Consider the following 24,327-nt stretch of genomic DNA (forward strand, 5'->3'; position numbering starts at 1 on the left):
AAAAAATTGTTCAACTTTTATCTTAAAATTTGTAGTTATTGTAATATGAGATATAAAAGTGTATTTCCACCAGGATAAAAGCTGATGAGCTTCTATTAAATATATATATATTCTAAGGAACACATCTCCTAAGTGGGAGGAGAGAAGGGCCATATCGGTTTGAAATTTTAAGTTTGCAAACCGAAATCTATGAGTAGCAAGTGGTCAAAAAGCTCACTGCAAATGAAAAAAAAACCTCACCAAGATCTGCTTGGAAAGCACATTCAGTACTACACCAAACAAAAGCAAAGGCAAAGTAGAATGAGTTGGCTGTTGTATCTAAAAAATCTCTAGTAATTCAAAGGAAACTCCCAGCCCGTTGCTACTTTTCTTTTGTCCATTGTCCGTTTTAAAAGTACTTTAAAAGGCGTGAGCACTATCCCAAAGTGATCTGGAGAAACTCATCCGATTTATTGCCTATGTGGTAAATCCCACGAGCTTAATGTGTTCCCCCCCCCGCCTGCCCCACCGGTAGATTAAGGGGGTGCCTCCTAATACAGAAGGGTGTCCCCTTATATAATGCTATCAGGAAAAATGAATGCAATATAATGATGGCTGCTCCCTGTGACCCACTAACAACCTTCCCTACCCACCTCCAGTGTGTCCCCCCCCGGCACATCCCCAGCGTCCGCTTCCCACTTCCACCAGCCCCACATTCAGCACCCACCCACCAGAGCCAAAGGAGAAACAAAATTCCCGGCCAACCCCATTTCCCTTTATGAATCAAACCTAAACACATACACTCCCTGACCGCCTGGCCTCAAACCACCTTTTCCGCTCACCCTCAAAATGGCCTTGGTTTCGGGAAGGGAGGGGGGAAAACTACGGCCACCAGGGAGACCTTCTCAGCGACCCGCTCTCGATCAGGGGAAAAGACAGAGAGGGGGAAGCGCGCAGGCGAAAGGAAGAGATCGCCCGACCGGGGGGGGGGGAGAGGGAGAAAGAGACACACACAGAAAGGGAAGCAGACTTGGTCCGCGGGGTTAAGTCTCCTATTATGTTGTTGTTGCTGCTACTGCTATCGCCTCCGCCACCAGCCCCAATCCAAGCTGCCTGGGGAGCGTCTCTCCCTCCCCCCCAAGACAAAAAACCACACACACACACACGCTTTCTTCTTGGGTTGTTGGGAAACAGTCGTGATCTCCTCTCCCCCCCCCCGTGTGATTCCCGTTTCACTCCCACCGCCAGCCTCCCCGCTCCTCTCCAGCGAAGACAAATAACCCCGGCACAACCTCGTGCCTCTTCTCTTCTCTCGCCGCCCCCCCCCCCGCCACCACCACTCCTCCTCCTCTATCATCACCTCCATTTCCTTGGGCTCTCTTCTCTTTCTCTCTCCTCCTCCTCCTCCCATGGCTCCATGTGTCCGCGAGGAGCCCCCGGGTCAAGCTAGCAGGAGGCGGGGAGGGTGGAGGGGGGCGAAGCGGGCGGCCCCCGCACTTTGTTAGCGCTTGTTGTGCTGCCAGGGCCGGGAGCGCTCAGCGTGGCCAGCAGGGCGGGCGGGCGGAGGAGGGGGGAGCCTTCCCGGGGAGCCGCCGCGCTCAGCCCGTCGCCTCATCCCGCTCGCCGCGATCCGGCCCCCGCCGCCCCTCCTCCTCCCGCGGAGACTTTCGCCCAACTTTTCCTCTCCTTTTAATCGCCCTCCAAAACTTGCGCTCGAGGAAAGGGAGGTGGGGGAGGGGAGGGAGAGGAGAGAGGTCAGGCTGAGAAGAGCCGCCAGGCTCGCTCGGGCTCCCGCTCTCACCGGCGTGTGGGTTCGTCGCTTCTTCTTCTTCTCCTTCTTCCTCCTCTTTCTTTCCTTTCTTTCCTTCCTTCCCCTCTCCCACCCCCACCCCCCGCTTTACATCCTGGGAAGCTCCTCGGCCGAGGGATGCACATGGACCAGAGAACCAGGCGAGGCTCGCCGACACACCGCGCGCCCCTCCGCTCCCCCCCGCCCTCCGCCGGACCGGCTGTGGGCCGCGGACAGCCGCGCTCTCTCTCGCCCGGCGCGCCGGCGCTGCCCTCTAGGCTGCCTCCGAGGCGGCTCTGAGGCGCGGGTCACTCACCGGGGTCAGGGCTGGCGCGGCGGAGGCGTCCTCGGGAGCGGACGGGGGGGGGCGAGAGAGCCGGAGAGCGAGCGAGCGCCTCTCCCTCACAAACAAACAAACACGAAGAGAGAGAGAGAGACCCACACACGCGCACACGCACCGGGAGTTGGTTTCGGCCGGGCGGTCAAAGCGAGGCGGGCGGAGATCCCTGACCAGGGCCGGCGAGAAGGGCGGGCAGGGGGGTCAGCGAGGGTCTCCGGGTCTCCACCGGGTCCCGGGTCCGCTTCGCTCCTTTGTGTAATTTCACTCGATTCAAGTTTAATCCGATAGTTCCCGAGCGCGTCCGCAAAAGCCGAGCGACACACCAGCCAGCCGAGCGGCTGCCGTTGCTGCTACCGCCCCCTGCCTGTCCGCTCGCCCGCCCCCGTCGCTCGCTCGCTCCCTCCGCCCGCCACGAGGCGCGTTCCCGACGCCACTTGCCCTCTCTCCCTCCCTCCTTGCCTGCCTCCCGTGGACGAGCGAGCGGGGCGGGGGGGGGGAGAGAGGGAAGGAGGGAGAGTGCGCGCGCCCGCTAACCCCGCCCCACAAGGTTACACGTCATCAGCCACCGGCATAATTTATGCAAGAATCCAGCCTTCCTAAAAGGGCAGCGGGGGGAGGGGGTCAGGTCACTAACTCCCTCCTCCGCTTTCTTTCCTTCCTTCCTCCTCTCCTCCCCCCCCCCTCGGCCTCCGCTCTCCACGAGGACACTCTCCTCCTCCCCCCCCGCCCTCAGGAAAGAAGGAAGGAAAGGGAGATGGACGGTTGGGGGAGGGGGGCGTCAAGCGCTGACAGGGCGCCGGGTACACAAGGGCTCAGACAAGTCGACACCCACTTCTTCGCCCGCCGCCCTCAAGCGACGGGAGGGGAAGGGGGCGGGGCGGAGAGGAGGACGGCGTCCAAGACCCAGATATCGACATGGAGATAGCGAGGTGGCGCCCTGCCTCGCCCGCGGGCGAATGGCCGGCCAGAGAGGGGCGGCGTTCCCAGGACGGAGCCACCGCTCGCTCGGGCCTCACGCAGCTTAACCTGGCCGCACAGAACACGCCGCCGCCGTCGCTTCAGGCGGAGTGGAGCAACTCCCGCCGGGGCTGTGGAAAAGTTCGGCGGCGCCCGGGAGGAAAAGAAGGGACCCTCCTTCCGCAGAGTTATTATGGGAGAAGAAGGGGGCGCGGAGGGTGGGAAAAGCACCTGCGACGGAAAGACTCTCCAAAGGACTTCGCCGCCGCCTCGTTTCTAGGGGAGAATCCTGCCCGCCCCGGTGTGTTCAGTCGTGCTTCCAACATGCCGCTGCCAATCTCTCCTTAAACGTGTGATCTTCTAGAACCGCGTCCGCCTGAAGGGCACAGTGTTAGTTGTGCACGCGATGAAACAACCGCCATGTGTCCTGTGCTGGAATTGTCCGAGAACCACGGCCCGCCTCCTGCCTGCATCATGGGATGTCCCGTGTCTCTCCCCCCACCCCCACCCCCCAAAATTAGCAATTTATGGCCATATATAAAGACAGGATCTTCCGTGTGTAGTGGGGGTGGGCGGCGATACTTCGTCCTTACTGTAAAATGATAAAGCGTGGAATAATTTCTAAATTCAAGGAGCCCATGAACGACCAATTTTTTAAAAATAAATAGAGCCATTCTCCACAGAAAATACCACTGCTTTTCGATAAACTTGTGAAGGTGGGGACGAACTCTGCTTGCTTCTCTGAATCCAAGTCTGTGTTCCGGGGAACAGAAAGAATTAATGCTATTTAAGAGTCCAATTAGGAGATCAGGCCTGTCCCTTTGAAAGGTCCAAAACAGGGCTTTTAAGTGTAGGGATAACACATCCAGGTTAATATTTGACAAAACTATCTGCTAATGTAGTTTAAGTGTTCATGTGAATAGGCCATAAGCGTGCTGGCCATTTGCTTATCCTCAGGTTTCATGTTTCTGAAGTCCCATCACACATGAATGCCATTGCATCTCCCAGCAACTCCCCAATGAAGTTTTAATTTCTGACTCAAGACTGTGTTCTTGTACTTTATATATACACATATGGTAGACATATCTAGCAGGTGCAAGTCTGAAACATCTGCATGCCACACAATTATTAAAGGCACCAGAGCACTCACGGGATAAGTAGATACCCAACTTAGTTTAGTGGCTCAAGCACTGCTATAATTTGATGCACGGTTAGACTAGATTTCATTGTAAGTCTTTGGAGGTTAAAATTCACGATTTTAGGTGTTACATGGACTTCATATACGCACAAGATCTTAAGTGTACGTTACATGTCAATTAGCCCAGAATACTATTCCCTTGTTCCATATGTGCACCATTTAGAATTCTTTCATAATTCAGCTCTGGAAGGGGGTTGGGTGAGTTCACCCATTAATTACAGTGGTGCCTCGCAAGACGAAATTAATTCGTTCTGCGAGTTTTTTCATCTTGCGAATTTTTCGTCTTGCGAAGCACGGTCAAGTCGCAACTGCACCTCTTCAAGCGGTTTTAAGAAAAAGGAAACAAACTTGCAAGACGTTTTCGTCTTGCGAAGCAAGCCCATAGGGAAATTCGTCTTGCGAAGCAACTCAAAAAACGAAAAACTCTTTCGTCTTGCGAGTTTTTCTGAGGCATTCGTCTTGCGAGGTACCACTGTACATATATTGTGAGTTCAACACCTGTTGTGAGTAAAGTGTTTTAAACAACTCATTTATGTGTTAAGCAATTCTGAATATGCATCTTGAAACATCTCTAGCCTGCATCAAGATAGCTCACCATTATACTAGCTGCTACTTTCAGTATGAGTTTATAATCTGTTAAATCAGTTAATTTTCTTTGAATTTCAAAATCCAGACCATAAATTTTGTATCTTGAAACATTGTTAGCTGAAATTGAAGGAGCTAAGAGGTGGGAAAAGTACAGTGTAGCACTTAACATTTTTACGCTTAGTTTTAGATTCTGCTATATGTTATATTCACACAAAGGCATTACTTTTTCTAAACTGGAAAACAGCATATATGTAGAAACAAACACTTGATTAAGCAGTTAGGAATGTGCTCAATGCTTATTGAAGGAGAGAGGGGAGGTATATAACAAGCCCTTGGGTACTATGGAAGCCTCTAGTATTAAAATCCATCACATCAAAATGGAGACTTTGGAACTGTAGTGGGCAGAAGATTCTGTTCTAGGAATGCCAAATATTAACCCATAAATCATTGCTGAGCTTTCAAAAGATCCCAGGCAGAGACAGGATGTTACAGCCCCCAACCCTTCAATCCTTTCTTCCATTCATCACTTCGCCTACTCTCTTCTAGTATTGACTGTAGCAATCAGAACTTTGGGTTTGCCCCACAGTGTGCAAAGGAGGAAGTGAGCAAAGGATGACTGAGCAGTAGGAGGGGAGGCAAAGCAGATGCATGTAACTTTCTATGGGTAATCTGCAGATTATGTTAGGCAACTATTTCCTGTTAATATTGAGTCCAGGATGGATGCTAGTAGCTGAAATGATTAGCTGTATAGACAGCTAGAGAAACAGACCGTTTTGGCAGTTGTTCTCAGGTTCATATAATAGAATCTAGAAATTGGTTTTGTTTTTTCTCTTAAAGTATTCTAGGTACACTTGATTAGTGTGTTCATATAATTTAACATGACTTCCCAAAATATTCTACTATGCCTGCTTGTAAGAGGTGCATAATAAATTCAACTAGTCTCTCATTCTACTGAATAGCTCAGTCCAAAGCACGAGACTCTTCATCTTGGGGTTGTGGGTTTGAGCCCTATGTTGGGCAAAATAATCCTGCACTGCATGAGATTGGGCTAGATCAGTGTTTCCCAACCGGTGTTCCGCGGCACACTACTGTGCCGTGAGACATTGGCTGGTGTGCCGTGGGAGGGAGGCGGGCGAGTCGGGCGGTGAGAGGCGGCGGCGGCGAGGATCCGCGTCGAGCAGGGGGCGGCGCCGCGGTGGTGGTGCCGAGCGGCGGGGCAGCGAGTGCAAAAGGGAGGAGCGCGAGACAGCGGAGGAGGAGGAGGCCGGCATGTCCGGGCAGCAGCAGCAACAACAGCAGCAGCAACTCCCGGCGACGGCTCCTCAAGCCCCGCCGCCGCCCCCTCCTCCGCCCGCTATCGCCGCCACCACCACAACAGCCGCCGCCGCCTCAGTTGCCGCCGTCCCTCAGTCCCTCGCTCTGCTGCCTCCTCCCACCCCCAAAGCTTGGAGGTTCCCCGGCAAGGGGGAGGGAAAAAACTTTCACTTTCGTGCGTCCCTCCCGGCGTGACGCTGCGCGCTGACGTCACGGGGCGGGGCTTTAATGGTGGTGTGCCGCGAGATTTTTTTCAGTAAACAGGTGTGCCGTTGCCCAAAAAAGTTTGGGAAACACTGGACTAGATGACCCTCATAGTTCCTTCCAACTCTACAATTCTATGATTCTATTATTCTCTGCTCACTCCAGAGTCACAAGGATAGAGAGGATGAGAGAACCTATGTTGCTTTGGGTTCAAGAAAAGGCAGACTAAAAATATAATAATGACAAAGGTCTCAAAGTTTTGAGAAAACTACTGTGGGTATACTTCATGAACACACTTTAAGAGTCCACACTAGGCCTCACAATATATGCTACCCTATATAATGGGAATATGGAACAAATTTGTGTCCCATATTATTCCCATCACCCATTTGATCCCAAGGGCAATACCGAAAGATCACTTAACATAGATTAGCTACGATTTTCCATTAAAAACAACAATATGTTATTTTTAAAAATTAGTTAACACTGTTGTTAAATAAAAAGGTAAACTACTGATTTTAAATCAATTTATTACAAATATTATAAACATGGAGAAAGGGAACTAATCTATATTTATATAAAATTCAGTATTTTAAAGTCACAGCTGCAAATTGTGGTGGTTCATAATATAGTCTTACAATGCAATCCTATACATGCCTACTCAGAAGCCCCACAATGTGACTCACTCCCAGGTAAAAGTGTATAGGACTGCATTTGCAGCAAGCAGTGTCAAAACAATGTTTGAATTACTGCTTTTAACAAAGTATACACAAAAAGTATTTTTTTCAGGATAAGCTACATACCAACACAGAGTTAAGCACACCTAAGCCTATTGATTTCAGTGGTCATTAGAAACTTAATGCCGGATGCATATATAAGTAACATGTTACGTGCAGTGAGGTGCATGAATGCATACTCACCTTTATTGCTACCGATGGCCTTTTCACAGTAGCAGTATGAACTGGTTCCTCAAGTTATTTCTCCTGAAAGTGAGTTGACTGTGGTTTCACCGAGCATGGGTGTTCCCCATTCACTGACAGTACACTTTCAAGCTACAAAGCCTGCCACCCACTGCCCAGACAGGTACTGCTTCCAAGGCCCATGCCCCAGCTCTACGCCTGTTGCATTCCAGTCTTCTTTCTTTCAAATGCACCATTTTCAAATGGTTCTCCCCAGACTACATTTTCATCACCCAGTCCTACTCATAATTCTATGGCAACAATTTATGGTCCCTGTCACTGCATATGAATCATGCATGTAAGTGCACACACAAAAACATTCATACAAGGTCATGCACAGAAAACAATAGCACTTACATTTCAGTGTATAATTGTATATTGCTTAGAATAAGTATCATAAATACACATTGATCACCACTTCTCTTTTAGTGGAGTCTTTATTGTGGCCAAGGTTTTGCTTGTAAGGCCTTCTTGGTGTTTAGGTTGATTGTTTTCATGCTGGCAAAAAGGAATAATGGAGAAGTGATAATGGGAAGATAAAATATACCAGGAAAGCATACATACCAGTCCAGAAAAAAGACATTCCCCACTTGAAGACTGAATGGTGAAGCAAGAACACGTCTTATTTCAGTGACATTCAAAGATTTCATATTAGCCAGATCCTTAGTGAAACGTTCTCCAAGCATACAGAAGCATCTTTGGAGTAGATGCATCAAGCTGTTCCAGTATTTGACCTGCTGATGTGGACATCAGACAGCTGATGGAACACAACTTCACTATGAGGGAGCAGACACATGTGCTGCTAAGCTGGATTCATGCCAGGTGTGAAAACAGTGTCAGCTTTTCAAAAATTGTACATGCGATCACTGCCTCCTCTGTGTCTGTACACATCAACAAACTACAATTTGGATTTAAACGAGGAAACAAAGTTTGTCAATCATACTGCAATTAATTGGTTCATGGCAGATTCAAGAACATAGATAATGTCTACAGGATCCTACTCTTGGAAGAAAGATTCCTCCTCCTAATACATAGAAGCTGATCCGTCTATTCACTAAGTGACAAGTAATTCAACATGGCATCTATGTACTGTCATGGTTTTCACATATTACATGACATGTCAATGATGTATTTGTAGCTTCTAGGAAGGCAACAGAATGCAAAGAGTTGTGCAAAATCAAGTCTTCAAAATGTTCACAGCTTTAAACAGTTTGAAATTTAATGCATAAAAGTTTACACGATAAAACATGTTAGTATTCAAGATATCACAAGACTCTTTGTTGGTTTTGCTGCAGCAGACATGGCTATCCCTCTGGAAACTCTTATATATTTACTATTTTACTGAGCAGGGGCTCCCTTTTATTAACATACATACATCTATATATGTGTATATCTGAAGATACATGGTACACAGATTGAAATGCTAAGCCCAGTTCTATTCCATTGCCCTTAGACTGGACTTCCGTTGGAAGGAAGTTCTTCTAAGTGTTTATAACAAATATATTTACCGTATTTTTCCATGTATAAGACTAGGTTTTTTAACCAAAAAATTACGTTTAAAATTGGGGCTCGTCTTATACACAGGTAGTGCTGAAGGGTGTTTTCTTAATTTGGAGTCCCCCAAAATAGGGGGTGTCTTATACACAGAAAAATACGGTATATACATAACTGAGAGCCTTTGCCATAGCAAGAAACAAGTACATAGCTTTTGCTATCATTCATCATAAAAATCACAACTATTATTTTAATGTAAAATTATAAAAGACTTGTCCACACTAATTTGAAACAATCATTATGCATTAATAATGGCAGCAAAGAAGTAACTGAATGCAAAACAAAATAGGAGGCTAATTCTTATTAGGATACTTTATTTTAGCTAACAATCTCTGCTTCTATAAAGAATTAATTCTGTGACATGCAGAATGGTTACACTGACTAGAAACTATTCCTGAGGTGATTCAGCAAGGGAAAAAATCCAATAAGAAGTTAAGATTCTGTTCCCAGGATTGTCCCAGAGAACATTATGGAGAAAAATGATTCTCACATTATTTCCAATAGTATACGCTTGCACTAGCACTTCAAAAAGCTACTAAATGAACAGAAAGTTATGTCAGAAAAAGCCCAGGGAACCTACAATTTGATTTTTTAAGAATAATTTTAGAATAATTGCTTTAAATTGAGTCGTTATCTTCCTCTCTTGCATATTTGTTGTCAGATTTTTAACAAATTAAAAAGAAAATCTTATACCAGCAAAAATGACTATGAGGTACTAACCTAAAGGGATAAGGGACTATGGCACTGTGGCAAGGATGGGACCAAGTGAAAGGGAGAGAACCTGAAAAGGCATCATGCTCCAGTGCCGGATGTTTCCAGGTGGATTAGTTAACTTGTGCTGTGTGCGTGTGTGATATATATATATAGTGTGTGTGTGTGTCTCAGGAAGTGTAAACTTGAGTAAAAGAAGAAGTTAGCTGGAACTGGATTGAGGTCTAGGGTAGTGTTGTGACAAGCAAACTTCCTGAAATGAGAAGATGTGACCAAGTTCAAAAGATCCAAAGTGAATCACTCAAACACATTGCAAAATCTGCTGCAAGAAATGCTTTTGCAACTGCTCAAAATAATCTTGTGCATGAGATTTGCAAAGTCTGCCTGCATATATACAGTACAAATATGAAACTATGCCAAAAACAATTCCTTAAAAAAATACAGTAATCATTTAGAATATATGAAGTAGGTCAAAGCACAGGGAAAGAAGAGGACAAAGTTATAATAAGTTAGCTAAATAAAATTGCCTATTCTTGAAAAACAGGTTCTCATCGGGAAGAGTTTCGGGGAAACATTAGTAAGGACTGTTGATGACAGATAATAAAATATGTGCTTAATGGCATACTGGTAAGAAGAGGAAAAGGGTTTCATAACCTGCAAGAGAGAAGAAAAGAACAAGCTGGATCCTGCTCCATTATGTCTGAAACACATCCTCGTCAGCCTAAACCCTTTGGTCCAGACTGTAAGAACACTATCCTCCCCACTTCCACATTAGGGCGCCAAGCCCATTTTCCTCTGGTTAGTAACCTCTTCCTTTCCTTACTTCACAAACACCTCTTAACTTCCGCTCTCCAAGGTGCCCTCCCCAACCCACAATGATTTTCCCACCAAGCTGCACTCATCCCCCCCCCCCCAGTTTGGGGTGCGCTCCTAGATCCCCACACCCCCTTTCCGGAATTTTGCTTCCTTTCCAACTCTTCTTTAGAAGCCACCGATCATATCCAGGGCTCGAGACTGAAGCGTCTTGTTTGGGGGGGGGGATCTTGCGCGCCCCGTTTCCACTCCTCCCTCCCTCGCACACACCTATCGCCGAGTCCTCCTTCCTACTCCCGGGATTCCATTTCCTCCGCCCCTTGTTCCACTCCGTTTCTTACGTCACAGTCTCAGGGTTTTCCTTTTCCCTGACGGCACTTTCGCCCGCCGCGCCGATTGGCTGTGAACCGGAGCCAATGGGAAAAGACACTCCCCCCCCTCAGAGAAATATATTCTCTGAGCTGGGTTGGCGAGGCGCGGGCAGGTTCCCCGGTCCCAAGGGAAGGGGGGGGGGGTCAGTTCGAGAAGTGGGCGGGGAAAAGAGAGAGAGAGAGAAACACAGAGCGGGGGGAGGGGAAATCTCAAGCACCAGGTGGCTCCGGGCTAATCCCGTAAATTCGCGAAGAGGTCCTCCTGCCAATTTAAAAGGGCAGGCGCAAGAGCGGCTTGCAGGGGAGAAGAGGCACCGAGGCCGGAAAAGGCGAAGTCGCCTTATTTCAGAGCATCCCTCCGCCACACACACACTCCCCAGCCACCCCACAGAGCAACCCTCCTCTTCTCCACGCGCGAACGAGACCGTCGTGCGCCCCGCCCCCATGCCTCACAGCAGCAGAGTTTCCCCGCGCAACAGTATCCCACGCAGGAAGCAGAAAATGCCGCCTCAGCCAGGAGTCGCTTTCCCCCCCCCCCGCCCTCCACACACAACAAAAGCCGCCGTCCTCCACAACCCTTCCGGGCGACCCGGGCAGGAAACCTCACGAGGAAACGGAGACCCCACCCACGCGCTGCAAGTCCGCCCTCCGCCTGCCTTCTTCTCCTCCCCGGAGCGGGACGGTGGAGAGTCCCTCGCGCCTCGCCGGCGGTTCCCTCAGCAGTGCGCCCACAGGAAATGGGAGAAGCAGCCGCCGCCGCCGCCGCGCTGGCTGGAAGCCCTTCCGCGCTTCCCGCAGGAAACGCCGCCGAGCTGCTCACAAAAGAGCGCCCGCTTCGGTACCTCGCGCGCCTGCGGGCCATTTTCGGCCGCGAACCTGAAGCGCGTTTGTATTCAGAAAGCAACTCCGCCGGGCTCAGGACAGCGGCAGAGTCTTGACTCTGCAAAGGCTTCGCTTTCTCTGCCGCTTTGAGAAATGGCTCGTGTTTCCCCCCCTCTTCCCGCTTTGCAAAGGAGGAAAGAGGGTGCCCAGGCAGAAACGTTTGTCTAAACTAGCAGCGTGGCCAGAAGTGTGATTTAGGAAACACAAAAAAACTGGCATTGGTCAGATCTATGCAGTTTAATCTCGCACAATCTTTTCTCCTTCTCTCGAGTAAGTTGCTCTGGAATCACCAGGCCCCAAAAGCAGGCGGGGGGGGGCGGGGCCGGGAGTAAACAGAAGATGTTGCTGGACTCCAAGTCCCATCACCTGGAGTCACAAGGCCGAGAGGCACGAATGATGGGAGTTGGAGTCCATCACCGTCTGGAGTACCACAAAGGAAAGGTAATGCAGACCCTCCAAGTGTCTCTATTTTCCAGGGATGTTCCTGATTTAGAGAAGCTGTCCGGCTTTCTGATATGATCTCAGAAATGCCCTACGTTTCCTTAGGATGTCACTATTTTCATTGGAGAAATGTTGGAGGGTATGGCATTATCCAACTGTCAAGCCGTCTGAAGGCAATCCTGTATAGGGAAGGTTTATAAAACGTTTTATTATGTTTTTATATATGTTCAAAGCTGCCCAGAGTGGCTGGGGCAACCCAGTATGAGGTATAAATAGTAAAATTATCATTATGGAATGGGACATCCCTTTTCTCATCAGAGAAATATTTGAGGGTATGGTAATGGGACACGGGTGGTGCTGTGGGTAAAACCTCAGCGCCTAGGACTTGCCGATAGCATGGTCGGCGGTTCGAATCCCCGCAGCGGGGTGCGCTCCTGTCGTTCGGTCCCAGCGCCTGCCAACCTAGCAGTTCAAAAGCACCTCCGGGTGCAAGTAGATAAATAGGGACCGCCAAACGGCGTTCCGTGTGCTGCGCTGGCTCGCCAGATGCAGCTTGTCACGCTGGCCACGTGACCCGGAAGTGTCTGCGGACAGCACTGGCTCCCGGCCTATAGAGTGAGATGAGTGCACAACCCTAGAGTCTGGCAAGACTAGCCCGTACGGGCAGGGGTACCTTTACCTTTACCTAATGTTTCTTGACCCTTTGCATTAAATAAAAGTAGGGGGGAAATGAGAAGTCACTGTGAAATTAGATTATAGTATTCTGCATTAAATTAAGAGACTGCAAAGATTAGGGATACTGTGCATGTGGAATATTATTGATGGGCAATTGTCTGGTTTATGCTGCACATTAAATATGACTTAATAAAAAATAATTAACTCAGATCTAGACTGAGTCTTTTGTACTTAAAAATGGAAGAACAGGTGGGAGGGTGCAAAATGTAATGTCAGCAGCACCCATGGCAGCTGTTGCTGTTAACTGCAGGTTGTGTGTGAGTGGTACTGTCTACAGGAAGGAAATAAATATTCAGATAGCTTAGCTGGTTAGACCGCGGTGATGATAATGCCAAGGTTTCAGGTTCAATCCCTGTATGGGAGAGCTGCATATTCCTGCATATATGATCCTCAGGGTCCCTTCCAACTCTACAATTCTATGATTCTATGAACAAAAGAGCCCACTGGATCAGGCCAATGGCCCATCTAGTCCAGCATCCTACCAGATGTCTGTGGAAAATATGCAAGTATTCGAAACTAAATACTATCACAGCATCGATTTGTACAACAGCATTATTATACTGGCAGTTTTAATTTCAGTTTCTTTCCTAATTACCCTTATCATGGAATTTGCCGTTGTCCCGTGCCCTGGGTTACCTAGCACTTCACACTAGTGTTCTGTGGCCTGTTCTAATTTATGGCCTTTAAATGGCTTGGGCCTAACACATCTTTTCTCACAACTGAAACCCTAACAGAGGCATTTGCACTGTTAGTTCAATAGTTATAAAATCCATGTGCATTGAAGGTCACCAAAGCCAGAGCTTAAGGTTCTCTCTGCAGTTCTCCTAAAACAAAAGTATTGGTTGGGAGGTACCTTATTTTGAAACTAAATTGTACCAAATAGCTCCTACTATTGATGTCCCTCCACAGTTCTCACATGTGATGGTGTCAGGCACACAAGTAATTATCACTGGCTGCATAAAGAATCCTTTATTTCAGAGGCACAATGCAAATGAAGAGCCCACTAAGTGTGAGCAAGGAGCAGAATTTCAAAAACAAGAGACGTAGACATGTAAGTAGTAATGGGCAACCATCCTTTGACTCAGTTTAGAACTGCACTGGGTAAACCAAGCTATTACAAAAATCAAGAAAGAACTTCCTCTTATTCACCACACCCAGTTCAGAAATTATAACCTGCAAATGCCTGGATTCTGCTCACTTAGCTGGCTGGCAGCTGCCTCAACATAAGGCCTTCCTTACTTCCTGGTTTGCTAGCAGCAGTTGCCCATCCGTTGATAACATTACAAGACCCAAACTTGATGGGATCTGGACTCAACTTGTAGTGTGGCAAGAAACTTTGAATAGAGGTGTATGTATTCTGTACTCTCCTCAGCCCATGTTATTCTTCATCCCTACAGTGGTATCTCTGGATACGAATGGGATCCATTCCAGATCCCTGTTCGCATCCTGAAGCAAACGCAACCCACATCATTTTGACCATCTGCGTGAGCAGCGAAACCCAGAAGTAATGCGTTCTGTTACTTCTGGGTCGCCACGGTGCGCAACCCAAAAGCGCTCAACCTGAAGCATATTTAACCCGAGGTATGACTATAGTTCTAAACATATTTCAGGAATGTTAAAGCATTTGCTTTATGAGGCAGTGGATAAGTTGAGAAAAAGGTATGTGAGTAGCTTCCTAATATTGCAGTTGTCTACCAAAGTTTACAAGGCCAGTCATGCCAAACAGAACATTTGAAATGTTTTAGTGCTTAAAAAAAAATCAAGACACATTTATGATTATTTTAAAAAAAAATCTAATGTAAAACTTCATTAGTCTTTTCACCTATGTAAGGAAGGGCTGAGGTCCTTGAATGTTGTATACAAGGGCACATTTAGTTTCTAAAGTGAGCATTCTTATCTATAAGAAAAGGTGATTTATTTAATTACACACCCCTTGACAGAACTACAGCCCTACTTAGTGGGTCAATTTCACCCTCTCTAGTCAGCACTGTCTACAGTGAGGTTTCCGTAGCAACAGTCTTTTAACTCAAGCCAATTCTACAGTAGGAAAAACTTTTCAGCTGCTAAAGCAAGCAGGGAATAAGCCTCTGGCTCAGATCCTCCTTTACTGTAGCCTGAGTAGGGTAATATACTGTAATTGGTTTTCCACATTTGCCAAGAGTCTGTTTCCTCTTATCATCCACAATATTTAACACAGGGCTTGTAATAGGTCCAAAAATAATAAAATCAGTCCCAAGAATAGAAGTGATAGATCCATAACATGCTGCTTTTTGTCATGGTCTTGGCTTTGTTAGAGTCTGTTAGTAGTTTTTATTACCAAATGATGTGGTTTCTTTCATGCGCAGCAAACCTAGTAAAGACATTTCATCAGCTACTTACATAGTACCGACATGGATTATTTACAGACTGAGACTTCAGTGGCACAATAAAACAAAATTAGTATGGTATACTATTAACAAAGTTACGATGTAGTTAGAAAAGAAACTCTGCACCTCGACCAGTGAAAAAGGAACAGTACAAGAACATATGTATATAAGCCTCCTCTTGGGAGAAATCACCAATATGTGGAGTTAAGTATATTTTTGTGTATGTAAGAATAGCTATATAATTCTTTTTGCTGCAAAAAACATACTTCCCCTATATTTGTAGTACGGTTTTAATATTTTGTAGTTTTAAAACTGCATAGCTTGTCTCATATTGAGGCAGATAGGAGATAAAGGTATTTTAACAAGTACAGATGACAAAATATGTAACTTCAAATGCTTATACTGCAACTCTAAACCTGCTTACGTGGGAGTAAGCCTGACTGAAATTAGTGGAACTTATTGAGTAGACATGCACTAGATTCTGCTGTTACAGTGGTCCCTCGCAAGACGAAAAGAATCCGTTCTGTGATTCTCTTCGTCTAGCAGTCTAGAAGCAAGCCCATAGGAGATTCGTTTTGCGAAGCACCTCCAAAACGGAAAACTCTTTCATCTAGCGAGTTTTCCGTCTTGCGAGGCATTCGTCTTGCGGGGCACCACTGTATTTAGAAAGAGTACATTACATTGAACTCTAAAGTTAGTCTAAAGGCAGGGACTGGGAACTTAGGGCCCTCCATGTTGTTGGATTCTAATTCCATCAGCCAGTCAGCATGACAAATGGTCAAGGATGATGGGAGTTGTAGTCAAACAACAGTGGAAGGCCACAGATTCTCCAACCCTGTCATAAAATGCATACAAACTGTATGTAAATGGAAATTTTGGAATACACTTACACCTAAGAAAAATGTATCTCACTGTTGGGGTCTCTTCCTACAAAGCTTCAGCCAGAGTTTTCTAGTGGCCATCTGATCTGCTGTGCCCACTTTTATGCAAATATAAACTGCTTTTTAAAGTTCCATTCAGTAATATGGAGCAGATTGACTTGGTGCTTGTAATCACTATCCTACTGTGGCAATGGCCAACTATGTGTATGACAGATCTCAAATGTACTTTCATATTCAAGTTCTTTCATCAACCATATTTTCAGCACCTACAAAGTTTCATAATGCTAAAGCAACACCTCTAATATATCTGATGTATTGATTTGACAGGAGAATTAACAATACCTGTTGAGAAACAATAGTTTGAAGTACAAAAGTCTATTAGGTGCTTAGTACCAAATCTGCAATAGGTAGGCTATGAACCAGCTCAAGCAAGGTAGAATATGTACCCTATTTTTCTGTGTATAAGAAAATGTTTCTTCCGAAGTTTTTTCATCAAAAATTTGGAGTCATCTTATACACTGGAGCATTTTCTCTGAATTTGGCATGTTCATTATCCCACACACTTCATTCAATTCAAAGGGTGGTGGGGAGTTATAGCCATTTTTAAAATTTCCTCATGAGCAAATGGAGGATGCAGAAAGGTAGCCTCTGAAGTGCTCTGGAGTGAATGAAGCTGCTTTCTAAAGCAACAAATCAGGGTCTAAACAGTCTCTTGTGGTTGATGTAAGTGTAAGAGAGGGTTGTGGCTATCCAACACAAGACACTTTTCAATGAAACCAATTATCTGGGCACAGGCCTGGTTTTGGCACTGAAACAGACCTGGTCATCCCAGTGAATAAACTGTCAGGAGAGGTCCAGGCTTTTAAGTTAGGTTTGCTTACATCAAACTAGCCTTTAATGAACTGCACCAGCTGCTTTTCTCTTCTAGCCACAATTTGAAGTGGTAGAACTAAACTTAAAAAATACCAGAAAGAGGCCTCTTCCATAGAAGCCTACCCATGTTTTGAAAATTTCTAATGAAGGTCTTCCAAGTAGCTTCTTTTCTTTAAGTGTGTTATGTAACAAAGAGGGTTTTTTCAACATTGGTGCCTGTTATGGAATATGCTAGTTTAAAAGGTAACCTAGTACCTATTTTTCTTGGCACCAGGTGAAAACATTTCTATTTTTCCAGGCATTTTAATTTGTGCAGTACCGCAACCTGCCACGTTATGTTTTTAGCTTCTGCTTCATATTATTGCCCATGCTGTCATTTTATTTATCCTCTTCTCCCAGGCCTTTGATTAAACAATCTATGGCTTTTAAAACTGTGTGGGGCTGTTATTGTTTGTCACTATGGTGTGCATCTTTATATTGTAAAACACCCTGTGATCTTCTGATGAAGGGCAGTACAGAAATTTAATAAATAATGATAATATTGCTTATTTTAGTATTAATGATAGAAACAATTCATTATTTACCCTTGTTCACCAGCCCCAAATCTGTTGGGTGATGGGTGGTATGCAAATATTTTGAATAAACAGATCATATTTAAGCCACCCTGGGTGCCTTTTCAGCTGAAGAGAAGAAAATGCTTAAAATAACTAAATGCTAAATTGATTGTGTGCACTGTCTTTGAGACTATACACATGCTTGCAATTAATCTAGAAATGCATTTGTGAGTTCTTGTGCAGGTGTATTATTATGTAAGGAAAAATCACTTGTACAAGATTAGCTTAGAAATGGACCTTAATTACACTTTAAATGTGTAGATTCAAAATGGAAAAAAAATTACAAACCTTCATTTTGTTAAATAACATTTTTTGGGGGTGATTTTTAAATGTATGTTCTCAGCAACAGGCACCAAATGGATAAGCTTTGTTTTACCTGTCAACAAATAGTTATTGGCTCCTTGCTAAGTACGGACTGGTCACCATCTCTCTTATTAATCCACCTCATGATTGCTGTGAAGCTCAAGTGCTGCTCTGAACTCAGAGGAATGAATGAGATCCAGCTGTAACGAATAACTGGACTCCAAAATGCGTTCTTCAGCTAAAGTATGCCCACCAAGAGAACCTAAATATGGAAGAGCAAGAATTGTGTAATTCCATTTGAACATATCTATAAATAGTTTACCCTGGAAAACCCAGCAGTACAGATTAGGGTCAAGAAAAGATGCTCTCATCTAGTTAAAGAGTGTCATTAATATTCTCTACTTGAAATATATAATTAAACAGGAGTTTATTTTGCAGTGATGTATACTAATTCATTAGAAGCATGAGGAAAATTGGAAAAAATCATCATGTGGAGTACAGCACTAAAGCATTTCCAAGTTTGGCCTTAATCAGGATTTTCAATCTGGCAGTTTTATTGTCACACCCCCTTCACAATAGACAAGATGCTTACCATATTAAGATTACAAGTTGTCACCAAAAAAGAAAAAGAACCAAATCAACTTTACACAGCCACTGTACATCTAAGTTGAAAAACTATCCTTGATGGAAATATACCTAGAAATGAAGAGGCAAATAACGTTTTAAGAAATATGAAGTCTTCATAATGTGCCATTTTATGAGTTTCAATGCTTCCTGTATTTTTCATTCATTATAATATGTTTAACCTACATAATTAAGGCAAACAGCTAATCCATTTCTGAAGAGGTGCTGTGGAAGTTGTGAGCAAATAGCAAACATTTGGCATTAAAATAGGCATATGTAGCTTCTAATACTATACATAAAGCATTTTTTGGACTCTAGGATAATGACAAAAGGACAAACATGCTAACAATGTCAATAAGGTTTAAAATTCAGCATCTAAGCAAATTCCTAATAATGCTTCTGTAGTTCCAAGCTCTAAATGTATAGAATTTATGCAAATGCATTAAAGAATTATAGCTTGGCAAATACACCCAAGCAAGTTATTAAACTATATATACAGAAAGTAAATGATAAATACAGAAAAGAGTCCTTCTGTTTTTCTTTAGAGCCTTGAAAATGGACAAGAGTTGAAGACAGTTCTACAATATTAAACATTAGGAAACCACTGTAGTTGGGCAACCTAACTACACAAACTGATTAAAATACTCAGATGACTTTGTAGTGTTTAATACAGTTCGTAGTCAAGGGCACAAGACAACATTTAACAAAAAATAATCACATCAATTGACTTAGAAATCAAATGGAAATATAGATATGAATACAATCTCCAAAACCTGTCTTTTAAGTGAACATTAACCATTTATTCAAAGTTGTACAAGAATTTGAAGAATAAAGTCTTCTGCAACATGATGCCATCTTACAATAATTTCATGTCGTAGTTGAAATTGAGCGGGGGAGGGTGAAACAAGTTAGTAGGCCCCTTCAGGCAGCTAGGAAGTAAAAATAGGTTCAACAGCAGCCTCCACCAGCCTGTTGTCCTCCCTGATTGCCTGCAAGTGTTGCATTAGTAGCAGCATGCTGAGGGCCGATCTTAATGCCATTTGCCTGAAATAATAAAAGTTGTATGCACATTAATATTTTTGGAACACTGCCACAGGCTACAGCATTTTAAAGTAGTTAATCTACTTCTGATTTATGAACATCTAAACTTATTGTCTCCTTTTCATGATAATCAAGCTGTAGGGGGGAAATCCTATTAAAAACAATGTCTGGTAGCAATTAAGGAAACAAAAATCAAGAATAGGATATATTATTTCATTTTTTCACCATTTCTGTACAACAGAATCCAATAGTCTATCCTTGCCAGTACTAATGTATATAGCATGGGCCAAACCTATACACAAAAGGTTTTCAAACTGTTTCATAACAGTAGAAATTCTTAATATGCCTAATAAACCTTTGGTCCCACCAAAAGAAGTAAGTTCAGGTTTCTTCTGGTCTCACACAGCAAACCCTTTTCTTCTTTTGACTGCATTTCCTTCTATGTTGAGTCAGCTGTACAGACTAAGGGCATACAAGTGTTCTGTGTCATCAATAATTTCTATGATCCCCAAAGACATGGCAAGTTGCCAAGAACCACACACAGAGTAGTTCTTTCATTCATCAAACTTACACTTATATCCTAACCCACACTCCCTCAAGTGGATTTTACCTAAAAATACAGCACTTTAAGAAAAGTAATACAGTAGCTTCAGAAATTAAGCTCTTAAGGAAACTTTGCGTCACAGTAAATCTCAGATTTATAGTGCTTGGCAGTTGTTCTGCAACAGTAGTAGCCTTGGGGTTTCTGGCACTAGCTCAGTATTGACAGCAGCTGATGTGGTTTCTTTTCGCTCTTTGACTCCTCTTTAATAAAAAGCATGCCCTATGGCTCATTGGTTTTGCCCCCTCTGGGCTGGTAGCAACTTCTTGAGGAATCAAGGAGCCAGACTTGGCACTGAGCCAAGTAAATAGCATGCACTGTTGGCTCTTGACAGCATACGGCAATCAAATCTCCATAAGGCACAGTAAAGCAGTCAGATTCTATATGAAACTCGACAGATACAACAAGCATTCTTTTTCAGAGCCAATGATTACTGTCCAATATATATGCTATCCACTGCTAACTTTAAACCATATGTTCTTTAGTTATCAGATGAGAATGAGATAGTTCAAATGGTACTAGGGAAAATAAGGAGAGACACATAGTATATAATGTAACCCTGCCTTCTCATGCTGGTCTTGTGCTAGTCGTACCACTATTCCTGATAATCCTAGACCCTGCCACACTTCATTTACACACATCCAGGGGCCTGCAGCTCTTCAAGGCACAGCAGAAACATGCCCAGCATGAACAGGGGAAGGTTATAATATGTGCTGTTATGGATAAACCCCTCTCATATGCAGAGGAGGCTGGACAGAACTAATACAAAATGAGTAATACAACTTGTGAAGATGCTCTAAGAAAGCTTCATTTTCAGAAAGTATTGCATGTGCCAAATTTTAAATTTAAATAACACTGAACAGTTAGATTTATTTGGTTTCTTTATATAAAGATAGCCATTAGACCCATAAGAAAATAGTTGTCATTGAAGACATGGAGCCTGCACCTGCTGTCCAGCCAAAAAAGCTCCTCTCCACCCCATCACCCTGTTTACTATCTAGCCTGATGAAGAGTTCTGGAGAACTTGAAAACTTGCACACTATTCTGTGATATTTTGGTTGGTCTCAGGAGGTAATTGCCCTAATATGGATTTGGTGACATTGTAACAAAGTGAATTCACTCCATCACTTTTATGAGCTGACTATCCTGTTCAAATAAGTTTTCCCTTGACTTGTGGGCACTTGCTGGTTTTCCGACAGTTTCTATTAGATAATAAAAATAATTTCTCAACACACAAGACCACATTCAAATTAAATATTCACTACCGGAGACTGATAATCTTCATCAGAGAAAACCAGTAAGGTGATGTCACTTTGTGAAAAATAAGCACAATTTAAGAAAAGTAAAACCAACTCATATTAGTTTCCCAGTATTTAGTCTTCAGAAGAACTGAGAATAAAGAAGAATGACAACTCTGAAGACAACCCTGCAAAGCGGTTGCCCCTTTTCTACAGTCTCGTAAATGGAGGAACCGTTGCATGGTCATACTGGAACCTCCAAGATGCTGAGCAGATGAGACCTCTCTAAAAGTAAGTGCATATGACAACTTTGCCAGAGATGTGAGTTTGTAACATGAAGCATTTTACTGAGCAATGTGTTTCAACAGAAAGTAAAAATGGAGGAAGGTCTCATCTGACAGTTAATATCCTCTAGGTCTGAAATATTAGAATTCTATTTCATCACAGCCATTTGCCAAATAAAAGGCAAACAGGAAATAACATAATAAAATGTACTACACCTAATAAGGGCTGTATCCCAATATAGTTTTTAGAGATTTCCAAAGATTGGATGTGCCTAATGGAGTTTTACTTTTATTCTTTTAGCAACAGATCCCATGAAAAACCACTAACTACTTTTGAAATCTCCCTCAGTTTCAAAAGTAGTTTGCAATGCAGCACACAGTCTGGTTTTCAAGAAACATATGCTCAAAGCTCACTAGGATGTATGAAATGATGTGTGTGGTTGTTTGGATTCCAGCCACTAGCTTCCCAATTAATGAATCAGTGACCTAGAGATGAAAGACTAGCTCTGACCATCCAGTCTATGACAATCTGTCATTTTCAATTAAGGAAGTATATTATGAGACTTTGAAGAACATACCACGGAGATCTCAGCATGCATCAATATGACACCCATGAACTAAAGAATCTGCAGACATGGATGGTATGTACACCTATTTGAAATATGGTTTTCAAATCTCTCAAAATGAGCAAAACTAGAGATGACAAATTCCACGTATATAGAACCTAGCCATTTAACACCTCAGTCCTATGGCTACTGACTTGGAAACAAATCCCAAGTTCAAGAGGCCTTACTCTGATGTAATTACACATAAGATGGCATGCTAAATCTTGAATATAGTAAAAATTTCATGCATCTCATATTTATTCTGTCTCTGACAGTACCCAACTCACATGTGGCAGACAAATTATCCTTTTGACTACTCATTTTTACTGGGAAAATGGTTTCTGAAAGTTGCTGATATCATGGAGAAACGGATACAAATGATGGATACTTTTTCTTTGGAAGATTTAAAGTTGAGTCTTGGTTGGAGAGAGGAATTTTATACTTCATACTCCACAATTCTAACTATATCTACCCCAAAACAGAGTATACAAGGAGCTCAGCATACGTTCAGTGTGTGTAACGAGCTTGGTGCAAGATGTGAGAATTGTTATTTTGTCTCTTACATCATTCTAACATTTGAAGAACTTACCTCATTATTAATGTCAAAAACACCTTCCTGTATTTTCTCATAGATTTCCTTTGCTGTATTAATAAACGCCTGAAAAATAAATAATAAAATTTGAGGCTTTAAACCCAAATTATGGATATGTGCACTTCATAAATATAGCACAATAAAAGCACAGAATTCTTGTCCCAGTAAAGGTAGGGTGTGTGTGAATCTCCCAGTGAAGATGACATGAAGGGCTCTCCAGTGTTTGCTGGAAAGTCTTGCAGGAAGGGGAAGGATTAGGATTGTGTGTATGTATGCAACAAGATTAAGCAGAGCCCCCTCTTTGCACTAAATGGGGATGTTTCATAAAGAGGGGAAAACTTTTTCCCCTCTTCCCATTCTCTAGAAAGTGCCCACTCCTTACTATATAGCAACTTAGCAACTTTTTAAGCAAACTACTTGTGAATCTAGCCCATAATGTTACATTCTAAGTGACTATGCAGAGTCTCACACGGACAATTTTTTGTACCATTGGCTATCTGATCCTTTGCAGCATTGTTCATTTATTTCTACTCTCAGCTTCCTGTTACATAACCAGGTCCTGAGTCACAAAACGATCTCACATTATTCCATGACTGCTAAGTTTACTCAGGGGTCTTTAGTGAAGTTGCTTATATAGCTATAGTAAAAAAAAAGGAAGTATATGAACAATATCTACAAGATACATAAGTGCAAGAGTGTTGATCACAACATCTATTGAGTAACTTCTGTGTCTTCACAGCACAATGTCTGCCTATGTCCACAGAACTAAGTTCCTGTTGATCCTTATCACCCTGAACTTTTATCTCATCCCCTTGCTCTCCTTCTTTGCATTTTATCATTAGGCTTCTGAAACTGAATTAGCTTTAATATTGTTTACACAGAAAGCAGTGTTACTATAGATGCATTTTAGCTCAAGGAAGCCAAACTTCCCTCCCACTGTTTTCAAAATTTCTCACAAAAATGACAACCTTACATATGATGGAAAGGTATCATCTTAAAGTAGAAAACGTTTCCCACTCCCAAAAGTCTACAGGAAACATTGACTTTAAATTATTGCCATGCCTAACATATTAGCCAATTATTATTTAATGCACAAAATGGCTTTGTTTCCCCATTTAATAGAATTTGAAAGACAATATACTATGTAAGATTTTAATGGCAGTAGCAAAGTTAGCCAATATCGCACATCAAGTTCTTTTGACTCCTTACAACCCTACAATGCAGCTATCATCTACTCAAGCTTGCCACGCCTGGCCACAAATCTAATTCAAATATTAAAAAGTAAACAGAGTTCATGGAGGGGAACAAATCATACCTTTCCTCATTTCTACACTGGAAGCATTTGACTGCTGAACTTGCCACCAGAGCTTTGTTTCCTAATTAACAGGACTGATATGTTTTCACCTTTAAAGGCCTTACAGCTCCCTAGAGTAATCAATCTACTGCAGCTCAATTACTGCACCAAGTGCA

The 24,327-nt window shown here is 43.6% G+C and overlaps 2 protein-coding genes and 2 long non-coding RNA genes across 14 annotated transcripts in view; 1 reads left to right on the forward strand and 3 right to left on the reverse strand.

The window, feature by feature from the left end:
- CHD7 (chromodomain helicase DNA binding protein 7) overlaps positions 1 to 2,585 on the reverse strand; it is a 140,254-nt gene extending 137,669 nt beyond the window's left edge. For 3 of the 8 annotated variants that reach the window (XM_083517864.1, XM_083517857.1, XM_083517863.1), the window contains exon 1: positions 2,227 to 2,585. The gene's annotated coding sequence lies outside the window, so the exon portion shown is untranslated. Of the gene's footprint in view, positions 1 to 821; positions 917 to 1,339; positions 1,648 to 1,780; positions 2,062 to 2,084 lie in introns of those variants that run through there. The other 5 variants (XM_083517859.1, XM_083517862.1, XM_083517858.1 and 2 more) reach the window with 5 other exon arrangements.
- Positions 2,586 to 7,681: 5,096 nt separating this feature from the next.
- LOC310713626 lies at positions 7,682 to 12,437 on the reverse strand. Of its 4 annotated transcripts, none has more exons than XR_014529356.1 (3): positions 11,408 to 12,437; positions 7,919 to 10,247; positions 7,682 to 7,826 (listed from the first exon to the last, which is right to left on the reverse strand). It is a non-coding gene; the product is annotated as an uncharacterized lncRNA (long non-coding RNA). The 4 variants fall into 4 exon arrangements; XR_014529357.1 differs by lacking the exon at positions 11,408 to 12,437 and adding an exon at positions 10,748 to 10,903; XR_014529358.1 differs by lacking the exon at positions 11,408 to 12,437 and adding an exon at positions 10,677 to 10,903.
- A 1,367-nt stretch (positions 12,438 to 13,804) lies between these two features.
- Positions 13,805 to 23,957, forward strand: LOC310713633. Its single transcript, XR_014529366.1, has 3 exons — positions 13,805 to 15,696; positions 15,868 to 23,584; positions 23,628 to 23,957. It is a non-coding gene; the product is annotated as an uncharacterized lncRNA (long non-coding RNA).
- RAB2A (RAB2A, member RAS oncogene family) overlaps positions 18,403 to 24,327 on the reverse strand; it is a 35,074-nt gene continuing 29,149 nt past the window's right edge. The window contains exons 7-8 of the mRNA XM_083518078.1: positions 22,855 to 22,923; positions 18,403 to 19,540 (exon numbers count right to left, since the gene is read on the reverse strand). Of these exons, the coding sequence (XP_083374204.1) occupies positions 19,445 to 19,540; positions 22,855 to 22,923 (165 nt within the window). The 3' untranslated portion in view covers positions 18,403 to 19,444. The remainder of the gene's footprint in view (positions 19,541 to 22,854; positions 22,924 to 24,327) is intronic.

Source organism: Podarcis liolepis (assembly GCF_965112155.1).
Source record: "Podarcis liolepis genome assembly, chromosome: 8".
Taxonomy (NCBI): Eukaryota; Metazoa; Chordata; class Lepidosauria; order Squamata; family Lacertidae; genus Podarcis; species Podarcis liolepis.